This window comes from Zootoca vivipara, chromosome 16 (assembly GCF_965207765.1).
Source record: "Zootoca vivipara chromosome 16, rZooViv2.hap1.1, whole genome shotgun sequence".
NCBI classification, from domain to species: domain Eukaryota; kingdom Metazoa; phylum Chordata; class Lepidosauria; order Squamata; family Lacertidae; genus Zootoca; species Zootoca vivipara.
This window is the reverse complement of record NC_142599.1, coordinates 32,386,634-32,400,619: the sequence shown is the minus strand read 5'-3', so window position 1 is coordinate 32,400,619 and position 13,986 is coordinate 32,386,634. Positions and strand designations below refer to the sequence as shown.

Genomic DNA, 13,986 nt, shown 5'->3' with positions numbered 1-13,986 from the left:
AGGAGTGGTGCTAAGCAGATTGCCAGATGATGTGCCAGTGACCACTGGCTAAAAGCTGTGTCAGAGCTGACACTGTCACTGCTGACAGTGGCAATGCTTAAAAATGTACAAATGCATGAGGACAGCCTTTGGAGTTTGGAGCAACAATCAGGAAAACTGCACCACTGAATACCTTGTCTGGAGAGGTCATCACAAACCGCAGCAAGCAGATGAAGCAATGAGCAGAGCACTATCAAGAACTGTACTCATGGGAAAACATGGGCTCTGAAACAGCAATTGACAGCATCCAGACTCTTCCTGTCTTGGAAGCGTTAGATGTCCCTCCCTCGACATGCTGAAGAATGCCATCAACTCTCAGGCATGTGGTAAAGCCCCAGGACAGGGCAGAATCCCAGCAGAAGTTCCTCCCTCATTATGCACCTCCATGGTCTTCTCTTGCAGTGTTGGGGGAAAGGATCTGTGCCACAAGAGATGTGTGACCCTCTGAGGCTTCCGGATTCAGCGCCAGCGTCGATCGGCGGGGTTTCGTCTCGTCTCCGAGACGGCCCGTCTCTGCTAGGAGTGGGGAGGGCAGCGAGAGCAACGCTGCGCCCCTTAGAACCTCGGGAAGGGCGTCCCGAGGGCAATTTGCTCGGCACAGACCCAATCCGGACTCCCCAACTCTTCGGTTAGCTCTAATAAGAGCTCCGGAGCGAGGAGGGTAGAAGTCGCGGGGGCCATTTTGAGCGGCAACGTTATTCTAGCAGGGAGAAGCTTCAAGCCGAAGGCGGAGAGCGCTGGATTCTTCCGAAAATAAAACGATTGGAAAAGACTGTAAGTAACCTCACGATTTGGATTATAAAACAATTTGGTCTGGGAGAGAGGGGAGAAAAGAGGAAGCCACCCCCCCCCCCCACGGCAACAAAGAGACAGTAAATAGAAACCCGAAGCCATAAACAGAAGATTTGTAATTCAAAAGGATCCCTCAAAGGCATCAAAGAGAATATCCCCTTTGATGCAGGGTGAAAAGGGGAGAGAGACTGTGGTTTATGACTGCCCTGCAGCAATGAGGTAAAGCCTAAGAAAAACCTTTCTTTCCCTCGGGAGCCGGCAGCCTAGGCAATTCAGTGAGTTGATCAGGATTTATAAGTCAATTTTTACTTCACTTTGTATTTCTGGACTTTGTGGAATTTCTTTTTTGGCTTAAGTGCTTGTGAAATGTGAGTTCGAACTTTATTGTTAACAAGACTTGAAGAATGCAGCCAGCTTGTTAAAATGGAGTCGAGAAAATAAACTGTGATCATATTCCACCCCACGTGATAAGTTTTGACCTTGGCAGGACTGAAATATGTCAACAAAAAAGTGTTCCCCTGAGTTCCAGCGGTCTGTTTTGACCTTAATGTGGGAAACAAGAATAGAGTTATGTCAAGAGGAGACACGACGACAGGAGTTACAGCAGAAATTTCAGGAGGTGATGGCGGAATATGATTTTCTAGGAGATGAAGCTTTTGACACTGAAAAAGAGCAATGTGAGAATGACAATGATGGGGAAGGAAAAGATGAAGATGAGGACTGTGATGATTCAACACAAAATGAAACACACCATGAAAAAAATGATGACTCTACTCTACAAAAAGTTGGATGGAGTGCCCTGTCTTTGAGGGGGGCACGATTGGTATTATTGGAACTCCAGAACGCCCACAGGGAAGAAGGAAAAAATATGCAGAGAAGAGAAGAAATTCAGGGGTCCTGTATGGTGACCTGGATGGCAAGAGACTGTAAACAGGGGGTGGGGTGAAGGGAAAGTGATGTTGTGATTATAAGGATGGATTAACAGGTTTATAACTGGTCTGCTGATTTTGGAATTTGCTGGATTGGGGGGGGTGGAGCCGGTAATCGGGGATGTAAGGTTAAATTGAGAATAGTTATAGTTTTAAAAGTGAATGGATTTTGGAAAATGTGAAAATATGGAGGCTTATAGAGGGAGAAAAAAAAAATTAGGCACGGGAAGAGAAAATGGGAGTTTGAATTTTCAGTGATTTGAATATTAGATGAAAATGTTAACAATTGATTTATAAGTTGTATAAGATACAAAGGTGTATTTTTATAAAGTAAGAAACTGTTGCAGATGATAAAAAAGGGATGAAAACCGGGGAAGGGGGGGAGGGGAAGCCCATAAAATATGGTTTTTCAACTATGAATGCAAGAAAAATTTTTCTGTTTTGTATTGTTTTTTTCTTTTTCTTTTTTTTCTTCGCCCTTTCTTTTTCCCCTTTTTTTCCTATTTCTATTTTTCTCTTTTTTTGGTATAACAATAGATGGTTGGATGGATGTCCTCCTGCGTACTGCCCTGGTTTGCTGGAGCTCCCTGGTGGCAGGGGGGGGCTTTGGGGTCAGGGGAGGGGGAGGAGGACAGAAATCCAAGCATAAAATGGACCATTTCTGACTGTTCACAAACATGGGATACTTCTGTGGCAGGGGAGGACCCATGTGGGTGGGTAGGAAGGAGGTGGAAAAGGGGTTTAAGTATGTACCGTTTTTTTGTTTTTTTGTATTTTGTAAAATTAATAAAAAGTATGTTTAAAAAAAAAAGAGATGTGTGACCCTCTATAAGAGCAAAAGTGGCCACCATGATTGTAACAACTACCATGGAATCTTCCTGCTGAGTACTGTGTTACTCACTGACAGGGTCTATCCTGAGTCACAATGGGCTTCAGAGCTCATGTCGAACAATCAACATTATTTTCTCACTGTGCCAGCTGCAGGAGAAATGCTGAAAGCAGAGATGCCCCTTGTACATCGCCTTCATAGACCTGACAAAGGCCTTTGACCTTGTCAGCCCAAAAGGACTGTCCACACTGCTCAACAAGATAGGGTGCCCACCTAAGCTCCACAAGATGAGCATGTCTTTACATGACAACATGCACAGCACCATACAGTATGACAGTTCATCCTCAGACACCTTCTTTATAAGAGTGGTGTGAAATGGGGCTGTGTTCTCACTCCAAATCTCCTTGGCTTATTCTTCTCCCTGTTGCTCTCCTGTGCCTTCAGCTTGACCTAAACCCACATTCCTAGCATGTTCTCACTTCTGTTTCAGCATCATCTATGCTGGTTTGGTCATGTACACAGAATGGAAGATGACAGGATCCCCAAGGGCATGCTCTATGGGGAGCTGGCTTCAGGCAGTAGGCCTGTTAGTAGACCAACTATGCATTGCAAAGATGTTTGCAAACATGACATGAAGGCTGGCAACGTTAACCCTTCCACTGCAGACAATTGCAGTATCTGGAGACAGTCAGGTTTTGTATCCATAGCAGTGACCAGAGGAGGAATGACCACTAGGAGGAGCACAGAGAGAAGATTTCCAGTTTTGCTGCTTCAGGTGCTCTATGGCGTATAGAGCACCTGAAGCAGCAAAACTGGAAATCTTCATCTGCCCCGCCATCGATAAAACATGTCTCTCCCATATCAGTCTCTACAGCCACAGTAGGGGCTGTAACTCTCCAACGGTTTGACTTTATCTCTGAAGGCACACTATTCCATTTGTCTCCTAAGACAGATGGATGCCAGCAACAACAGATCAGGCTAAGAGCAGAGGGCCACACTTCCACTGTTTAGAATAAGAAAGAGGGGGAAAGAGATTTTCATGCTTGAGTCTTCAGCGGCTTCCTGAACTAGGTCCCAGTTTCAGGCCTCAAACAGCTGATAGTAAATACTGAGCTGGGGACAGATATGGGAAGAAAAACCCTAGGTATGTACTATGAATGCCATGTTTTCATTATAGTTCTAGAAGGGATAACTGTCCTGTGCTTCTCTTCTATAACTTTGAGATAAAGTGACTTTCCTTAGGAAAGTCAAATGTGTTTCTTTTCCACCTGTAGCTAAATTCTTTGTCAGGCTTTGTTTTTGAAGTGATTTGCCTTCATTGTTTGCTCTCTCCTCCTCACTCCCTGCCCCCTGCAGGTGGTTAAAGTCGGCCTCATTGAAGACTCGCCTGCGGCTACAGGTAGGGCACACCCACCAAGATCCCTGTGCTGCTTAGAGCAAAGACTGGTTATCCTAGTTACTCCACTTCCTCCGTTAAGTGAATACGAGCATGAAATTGGGTGGTCTGCTTCAGTAATATTGACTAGGAAATAGCTGACCCAGCTTGACAGAGCATGAAAAACCTATGCTTTTTATAGTATGCTATAGCTGTACAGTATCAGCCAGCAGTGATTTTACCAGCTGGAGTGCTAGGAAGGGTCTGAAATGTGCCTGTAAAAAGTTAAGCTACTAGGATGGATCCATCCAATACTCTATGCCTAGAGTGGGGAGGTCCTCATGCAGCATTAATCCCACCTCTCTCTGCCAGCCATCGAGCAAGGGTATCGTAAGAGGGGGTTGTGGATAAAGATGTCCTGGGATGCAGCCTGCTATTCGGCTGACAAGTGTGGAATAAATCCCAGGTGCATATCTATTGTTCAGAAACCCCCAATCCAATTCCTGAGACCTGAATTGACTGAGTAAATAAGAGTTTAGGAGACAAAATCAAAGAGATTTATCCCATAGTTGTAAGGAGGATGCCTACCCATTGTTCCAGAAGCTGATTAGAATACTGCATGTCTTTGTAAAAGCAAAAGTGTAGGTGTTTCTAGTCTAAGAAAAGTAAATGCCATGACCCAACTATCAGACATTTGGAAAATGCTGGCATAAGTAATAGTGCTAGAGAAACTTTCTTTAACTTAGGATAAATGCCTTGTAATTAAAATGAAAGGCTCAGCAAGAGAACCTGAGAATTAACATTGCTTCTATTTAGCAGGTAAATCTTCCTTCTCCATCTCATGATTTCCTTCCTTTGCAGGAGAGGGAGATGATTCTCCCATCATCAGCCTCACAGTTCCCTCCACTTCTCCCCCTTCTTCTTCTGGGCTTTCCAGGGACGTCACTGCCACCCCTCCATCATCTCCCTCTATGACTAGTGGACTGGCTGTCATGGGGTAAGTCTCTGGGTATGAAAACAATTTGTGTGGATGGAGGTTGTGCTATTTCTCCTTATCAGGTTGGGAACCCTGGACATATTTGCTGGGAAAATAAATTATGAAAGATCCTAAGAGCAAAGTAAATGCCATAGACTGTGTACATACCACCGTCTCTTTACTCTGATCATACATTAGAATACTATTCTAGTCAGTCTCCCGAAGTATCGGGGCATCAGAGCTTAACTCCCCGTTTACTCTTATCTCCAGAGTGAATTCAATAGTCAAGATTTATGCCTGGCTATCATCAGTCACCACATAATTATCTCCATCGGCAGCCTGCCAGCAAAAAACATTCAGTCCGCCATGTTCTTTCCCCAAAAGTCCTAAAGTCCCTTTTTCAAATATATCTGTTGTCAGTGCAAATATGTCAGTTAGCAATAGCTTTTTCAACAATGCAGTACTTGCTCATGTTTTTTCCCCACTTTTTCCTGTCACTTGATCACAGGTCCCCCAATAGCCCTTATGGCGATGTCATTGGGTTGCAGGTGGATTATTGGCTAGTTCAAGCCATGGAAAAAAAGAAGGAAGGGGAGAAAAAGGATGCCAGCTCCAAAAATACACTCAAGAGTGTCTTCCGCTCGGTGCAGGTGTCACGGCTTCCAAACAGTGGGGAAACCCAGTTGTCTGGGACCATGGCCATGACTGTTGTCACCAAAGAGAAGAATAAGAAAGGTGAGTTATGGAGAGTGACACTTCCTCTTTACTGGAGGTGCTCCTTTCTGGAGGGCAAATTGCCAGCAGGCTTTTGCATGATAGTCTGCCCCTTGAACCATTTAGCACTGCTGAAGACTTAACCCTACACACTGGCGGAGGAAGAGGAGTGCGGGTGGAGTGCACCGCCCCCAGCAGGGAGATCCCGTGGGGTGCCATCGCGGCTGGCCCCCCACCTGCCCTCCGCCCCCTGGTGCCAGAGCATGAAGCTCCACCACTGACCCTGCAAGTCTTGCCATAAGCATGCCAACTCTTCTACTTCATGTTTTAAGAGAGAGACTAGTTTTCACTAATTGGAGGTCCTTGTGCTTTCTAGTTCCCACAATTTTTCTGAGCAAGAAACCCAAAGAGAGAGAAGTAGATTCCAAGAGCCAAATGATTGATGGAATCAGCCGGCTGATCTGCTCTGCAAAACAGCAGCAAACTATGCTGAAAGGTAATGCTTGCCCCTGGGATCAGGGATGCCTGATAGTATTGAAGGTGACTGGGAAGGATTTCAAAATGGCGAGGGACCTGATAAACCAGAAGGGATTTCATTATATTCTTTATAATAATTTATAGTGGGTTAGGGAATTGGATCCAACCAAAGAGCCAGATCCAGAAGTGACCAACTCTTCATTTCTCAGCACAGCTGTTGTGTTGGGGAGCAGAACAGAGTTCAGTGGATTTAAGAGGTCCCAGATTCAATAACTGGAACCAAGCAGTAGGGGATGGGAAAGGTCCCTGCCTCTAACATCCTGAGTGTACCAATGAAGAATACATTGTATAAGACAGCTTCCTATGTTCATAGGAATCTTCTCTCTTCTCCCTAGTTTCCATTGATGGTGTGGAGTGGAGTGACATCAAGTTTTTCCAGTTAGCTGCCCAGTGGCCAACCCATGTGAAACACTTCCCTGTCGGACTCTTTGGCTCAAAACCGGCCTGATGATGACAACATGGTGGTCCCTCCTGTGTCCTCATCACTCTGCTGCAATGCGGCATCACCTATGTCCAAACCATCAGCCAAATCAGAGCTGTCCTGTGGTAACTTCACCCATGTTGCATTACTGTGTGTTGATCGGGTCTCGCCAGGGAGGGACCAGCCTCTGGTGCCAAGAGAGATGCTACATTTTTGTCTCCAGCCAAGGAGCCACCCGCCAATTGCTTTCTCATATTTTTCTGCCACATCATGTCGTGGGTGTCCAGCTTCCATCTGTGCTGAGTGCATTGCATTTTGGGAACGAATCCCAAAGTATTTGGATTCTATTGGTTTCCCATCACTCCTGGCGCACACTCCTTCTCTGAGCTGGCATGCCTCTGTCTTCCTGAAGAATGTGTTTGAGAACTTGTGGTCCACAAAACTTCGCCTTTAACAATATTGTTCTTTTTTACATTTTAGCTTTTGCTGAGCCAACCGAGAGCTTTACTGAGCACCCACTCTCAAAGTTCTCCTTTTCAACCTCAGCCTTTCCAAAAGCACAAAGCTTGCAAAGCCCACATTGGCTGTTGTGTTAGCAACCAAACTCAACCCTATCTGGTTCTTGCCATTAGCAGGCAAGGCCTTTTCTCCTGCCTCCAACCCATCCTGTGTCACGTTGCTAGGTCAAACATGCCAAGTTGGTGGAAGGAGTCTCAGCAATCTTGCATGGTTGCCACTTATTGCAAAGATGAAGAGCAGAAAAGTCAGTTGTAGGGAGCTAGAAGCAGACGCTTTTCTTCGACAGCCACATCCACTGAGCTCCGGTGGCTGTGTCCCTTCACTCTTTCATTTTTTGTACTGCTCTTTTCTTACACTTCCCCTCCTCATCTCACCTTCGAAATGTTTTTTAAAAGATCTTAGGTCACTGTTTGCCTAAGATACATTTCCATTTCTTTGTAAGACTCCACTTGCTAGTGTGGCATCACAGTGCAGTGAGGGGTGGGGGAGGTTGTCCACCATACTGAAGAGTTGGATAACTTCATTAGACAGCCTGTCCTGAAACTCACCCTGTTCATCTGTGTTTGGCAACAGTTCTGAGAGGTGTGTGCTCTCAGCCACATGCTACAGTCAAGAGGAGAAGTGACACCCTGTTCCTCTGCCCTCTTTCTGGCTCCTGAGCCTGCCTTGTGGTGTGATGCAGCTCAGCACAAGGAGATACTTTTTTTTGGGGGGGGGGGACCTGCTCAGCCATCTGTGCAGTCAACTTGCCACAGCCATTTATAAGGCATGGTTGGGATCCCAGCAGCATTCCTTCCCTTTGGGCATTTCAGTTTTGGGGTTTTTATTTGAAGTAGCCCCATGTTGCAGAGCCTCTGGGAACTCTATGTGCCATACCAGAAGTAGCAGACCTTGCCAAGCATTCCTCTTCTAAGCGCTCGCCTTGGCATGCAAGAGATCAGCCTTTGCCCTGAGACTTGAAGGGAGCAAGTTGAATAGCTGCAGGGGTTGGATGCATGGCTGAGACCAGAGGTTCCTTGACAGTGATGCAAAATGGTTTTACCAATGGCAACATAGTGATGCTTAAGGAAGGCTGGAGAAAAGGCTACTTTTGTGTAGTAAGCCTGCACTTCAGAGGGCAGTTTTTATGTGCTTGATATGCACTTCTGTCCCTCAAAGACCTTCCCTCCTTCCTTCTCCAAGCATTGGCACTCCTGTTTTGTTTTTTGTTTTGCTAAGGTAGTAAAACATGAAAACAAACCGGGGGCCCTGAAGCTGGTATTGCAGGGGACAAATGGGAGCCACCTTGCCTCCTCTCCTAGAGCGCTTTGTCAGCAGCTCTGAGGTGCTTCCAGGGAGCTGTGCTGCTTTTTATCTGTCCCTGACCAGCAATAAATCAAACCACCCCTACTGTGGGGGTTGGCAGCACATCATCAGCCCACTTTATTGGCTGTTTGAAACAGCCATTATAATGCTTAAGCACTTAACTGCTCATAGCATACAGTGTGGCTCTGTCAAACAGTGGCGTGTACAATCCACATTCAGTCTTTTAGATGGTTTTTAGATTTTTGAATCCACATATATTTTCAGAGGCCCCAAAATTCAGCTTAAAGTAACTGTGTGTGTAAGCAGAGTGAAATTTTGTCTAGCTGGAAGTGGTGATTCTGGTTTCTATGCTATTACAGTGGAAGGGGAAATGTGGAGGTGGCAGGGAGAGAGCTGGATTTATAAATAACTCTTGAGCAATCTGCTCTGCTTCCCAGATTGAAAGAGGAGGATCCAGGCAGCTCTTTGCCTTCAAGAAGTTTCTCCCCAAGGCCAGTTCTTTTAGGCCTGTCCTTAAGCCACTGCAGCTGTTTCTTGAGAGAGAGATCCCAAGAAGAATGACTACAAGTACCAGCAGCTTCGTTCACCTTATGCCCCTGGGTGGGGTGTCCCCTCCGAGGCTTAACTGGCCGTGGGCCCCTGGATCGGATTGCATCTCCCTCGTTGTGGAGTCTCAGTGGCAGATAAAAAAAACCTGTACACTTTTTTCCGTTTCCTTCTCTTGGCTCCTGCTGCTGTGACTACGTTAACAAATGTGGCTTTTGTACTACTCTGTCCCAAGCAATGCTCTCAGAGCCACACAGTGAACTTGATCTTGTGCGTCTGTCCTGAACACTGCAGCCCCCTGCTTCAAGGAGGAGATGTCACAGATATCTTGGCATGCTACATATTTCCTTTTGAGTTAGATCTCTTTTTGTGTCCTCCCCACTCATTGAATTCTGAATAAACTCCTTGGCTCAAATGTGGGAGCCATGGGCTTTGGGGGCATGAAAGGGAGCAGTGAGGTGCCACCCAGAACACGGGGTATTTAAATAAGCACAACTCTGAACATTTTCTTCCTACTTGCTGTGTAGAAATGCTTCCCGTCTCATTTTCATATTCATTTGCCTTCCTCCATAAGCAAATGTCACTTCCAGTGAAATTGCTTCAGGTCAAGGGTCTGAGAGAGCCAGCAAAAGGCAACCCATTTCCAAGTTGGGAGAAGCAAGGGAGCAGTTTGGCTCCAAGTAGCCAACGTCCAGGATTCTTTGACACGGAAACATCCACCCTAATGGGCTTCTATTTTAAGATCCTTTTTTAAAGTTTGGCCTGTGAAACTTACGACCTTCCCTAAACTGAGTGGGGTCCACCAGCAGCACATGGTAGCCCACCAGGGGCTCAGTAAGCTTGCTATTGTTGTTCAAAACTTTAGAAATGGAGAGATTGTTGAGCACCTGGCAGGCTACGGTCAGTGGTGGTGGTGGGCCAGGGTCACAAGCTGTGCATCTCGAGAACAGGGTGGAACTTACGAGTGGATGGGATTCATTCAGCAGCCAATCAACTCTGCCTTCACCATGGTTTAACTTTTATGACTTCCTCTTGGTTGCCTTTGGCCAATCGGAAATGGATGTGGGAGAAGGGCAAGTAGTGACAGAAGTCTGTGTCTGTAGCTGCATCCTGGGCTTCTATAGAAGTGCACACTATTGCCCCCGCCCACTCCGCAAGTCAGATTGGTGCAGTGTTGACACCGTATGTGCCCATCTGTCAGTCAAACCAGCACAGGACCGCCTCACATGTGTTGGATTTTTCTTTGTGACCTGGCTGTTCAGATTCATGCTTTGTAAAGGCACGCACACACTCTTGCTCTCACAGCTGTGGTCAGGGACAGAGAGGGGCTTGTTGAGCTTGGGCTTGTTAGAATTTGTGAAACCACCTGCAGGACTAGGGGCAGACAGCTGGCTTGGTTCCCCCCTCCTTTTTCCCTTTAGGTTCTCCAGTGTTTAACCTTCCTGCACCCATAATGCACAAGGGAGTGGAAGGGAGGTTTATTCCAAGAAGCAGCTGTCCAGATAGCTCTGGAAACCAAGTCCTTCAGCTGCTTGCTTTGGAATGGGTGCACATGCAGCATCCTCCCAGTGTAAACTGTTGGCACTGTAGGAAGGATCCTGGCACTCTATCCAATCCCTTCTGAATGGGTGGTCCTTTCTCTTCCCTGAGGAATGCAGGTTCAGGAGGCTAAGCTGAATGGATGTGCCTCCGAGGATGGATAGGCAGGAGTCGCTCCCACATTAAGCACTTTGTCCTTTGTGCCTAGCGAAAGGTGAAAGTAAGTCACAGACTCCTAGCCTGGAAGGAAAATCACCCTGCCTCAGGGACATGCAGATGGGGTAGCAACTCAATGACCACACACATCATATTCATTCCCTGAGCATCATTTCACTTGGTTCCTCCTTACCCCAATACCCACCTACCACTCCTGAGCCAGCCCCACGAAAGAGCCTACCAAAGAGTACACTCTTCCCTAGGGAATGACACTCCCAGGAAAGAGCCAAGATAGGGAGGCACTCTGCTCCAGGGAGCTCTCCAAGGTCTCTGTTCATTGCTTCCGTACAGCCTTGCCTCAGGCCTAATTTCTCATGTCTCGACTGTTACAGTAAGTGTGTCCATCTGAGGACCATTGTGTTTCCTGTTTTTGCTGTGTGGATTTTGCACATTCTGGAACTTTTGTCTATAAATTCAGATTATCTGGATTTTTGTGTCTGTTATGTATCCCAGCCACTGTACATAAATATGAGTTTTGTATATAATCTCATTTTATTCTCCTTTCTTTTTGTAAGTGTGTTGATTGTCTTGGTTTGTACTGCAGGCTCCAAGTGATCCACATTAAGAATCTCTGCTTGGTTAAATTTTGGAGCCTTGTTGGTATTTGATGCATTCTATCCTTGGCAGGTGGGGTCTGTTGTCTCCCCACTCCCACTCACTATTTTTGGAGTTTTTCATTAAATAAATTGTGTTTTTTAAAATAATACTTTAAAATCTCAAGCTTGATCACTTTATGCTTTAGTTCCTCCTTAAACCTCATTGGATATGGTCCACATGAGAAAAGCAAAGGGGCAATACAAGATAATTAGCCACTAAGACTTTACTTTTCCAAAATCTAAAAGCAGAGAACTGGGGCGGGAGGCCTTATAGCTGAAATGGAGAAACTGCATTTCAACTTGCTATGTTTTGCTTTTCTTTGCTTTAATGCACAAAGAATTTGAATACTTTGCAACTGGCACAACAGTCCTCTGGGGGAAAACAAAAGCTTATGAATCACAGAAGCAAAAATATTCTGACACTTTGGCAATGGGTAACAGCAGTGTGGAATTTAAAGCTCTCCTATACCTTATACCAGAGGTTTCCAACCTCTGAGTCCACTGCTCCGTTGACAAACTACATTTTTCTGCAGCACCCCTGTGGGGCGTAGAAGCCCAATTATGTTACCCTTGCCTCAGAACTGGCAGTCTCTCACCCTTTTTCAAGCACCCACCCTTGTGGAGTGTTCCTTCAGCCTCCTCTCCCCTCTCCTTGGGAGTCCTCTGGGCAGTTGCAGCTTCTGCCCCTGGTATCTGAGCTCCCCACCCCACCCCAAAGAGAGGTGCTTCCTCCCACTGTCCCACAAGGGTCTGGGAACCACCCCCTGGCCAGTCCCAGAGGCACCATTTGCCTGCGGAGCTTTTAGCCAAGGCTGCTGCACCAAACAGCTGTGCAAGCCTTAGGGAGGCAGAGATGCAAGAGGGCATCAGAGGAGGGAGGGAAGGAAAAAGGGACAGAGGCCAGTGTTGCCCATGGTACCCCTGACCATCATTCAAGGCACCCTAGGGCACCACGGCACTCTGGTTGAAAACCACTGCTTTGTACAACAGGTGTTTGCCTGCACTGGTGCCAGTCTAGAAAGAATTGGGAACCCGCACAGGAAGGTCCCCCTTTGTTGTAGAACCTTAGCCCAGATGAGCAGACCTCATGGTTGTATCCTTCCGCAGGACACAAATGTTCCTTCAGCTGCTTCTCAACTACTTTTCATGACACGGCAGTAAAAAACTATCCTTATCTTTAATATGGTCAGAAAGCCATAAACATGGCCATAAAGCAATCTAGATAAACAAAAGATACGCAATATTAAACCACATTGCTAGGTCCATTATCTAAATGAATTTTATATATATTTTTATTGCTGGTTTGTTTGCCATTCTGGGCTCCTTTGGAAGAAGTGTTAGGATATAAACTTAGCAGCAGCAGTAATGCATGTTATAAAACTCACGTCGGGTTAGCTAACAAGGCACACAAATAAAACTACTGTAGGAAAGAGTGTACAGTGCTAGATAATTCCTTTAGCAACATACACATACATTATCCTGACACCACTCCTCAAACGTGCTAAAGAATGGGATTGCCTTTTTAAAAAAATTATAGGTGTCCTATGGGGTTTCTGGAATAATTATTTCAGTACAAAAACTTAAAACACCTGTCTACTAAAATACATTTTCAGATTACTGTATAATAAAGTTTTCTAATCGAGTAACAAACTGGTCTTGCTGTGTAGATATTAGGAGCTTCCTTTGAAGAGAAAATTTCTTTAAACTTCCCACATAAGCATAGGAGGAGAGAAACTTGCATTATAATCCCACAAATGTTTATGCAAGCTGCAAACCTCCCAGAGTTCAACGAAACTGATTCTCTCGTTAGTGTGTTTGGGATTATTGTCTTTGGTATCTCTAAAAAGAGAAATCCCATCCTGGAGGGCTGCCACCTAGCAAATAAAAAGAAATGGTGGAGGCAACAGCAGTAGGCAGCTAGAAGAAATAGAGGAGCACTAAGTTCTTACCTACTTTAAGTGTAGGCCAAACCTACACTATACTAAACATTGCCACCACAATCCCCTCTCCCCCTTCTCTCTCCCCTCCTCCTTCCCCTACCTGATGTCTCACATCACATGTAAAAAAAGACTTTACGATTTGGATTTGGGAAAAGAAAAAGATAATGCACATTTTTTGTGAACCAAGAAGATATTTAATTAAAAAAATTTTTTTAAAAAAAACTTGGCTCTTCTCAGTGGAACTTACTCCCAGTTTAAGTATGTGTTGGATGGTTGCTCATTCAGCTATACATTGAGGGAGTGAAGACAGGGGAAAACTGGTAATGGAAGCTAATGTGGTGTGGTTAAAGCACTGGGCTAGGACCAGGGGGTGCCCAGGTTTAAATCCCCACTAACCCTCATGAAATTCATTGCGTGACCTTGGGCCAGCCACTTCTCTCAGCATACGTGGCCACATTCACAATACTGTATACAGGTAAAGCACTATGATGCCACTATGATGCCATGGTTCCCTCAAGCATTTCTGGGAGCTGTAGTTTAAGGGTGCTGAAAGTTGTTAGGAGACCCCTATCCCCCCCCCCCCGAACGACACTTTTCAGAGTGGCTTAACAATCACTTGATCTTCATAGGGAACACTTGGGCAAAATCAATTAACTAAATCAGCCGACCTACGGAATCGGTCTCTCTGCGCTAGGATCATGCATAATCCCCCC

At 45.7% G+C, this 13,986-nt stretch overlaps 1 protein-coding gene across 4 annotated transcripts in view; it reads left to right on the top strand.

Moving 5' to 3' along the window:
• Positions 1–11,443, top strand: part of PACS1 (phosphofurin acidic cluster sorting protein 1) — a 79,869-nt gene extending 68,426 nt beyond the window's left edge. For all 4 annotated transcript variants that reach the window (XM_035097680.3, XM_088660149.1, XM_060269481.2 and 1 more), the window contains exons 20-24: positions 3,946–3,988; positions 4,826–4,961; positions 5,449–5,675; positions 6,031–6,150; positions 6,527–11,443. In XM_035097680.3, coding sequence (XP_034953571.2) covers positions 3,946–3,988; positions 4,826–4,961; positions 5,449–5,675; positions 6,031–6,150; positions 6,527–6,639 — 639 coding nt within the window. In that variant the 3' untranslated portion in view covers positions 6,640–11,443. The remainder of the gene's footprint in view (positions 1–3,945; positions 3,989–4,825; positions 4,962–5,448; positions 5,676–6,030; positions 6,151–6,526) is intronic.
• The last annotated feature ends 2,543 nt before the right edge of the window (positions 11,444–13,986 follow it).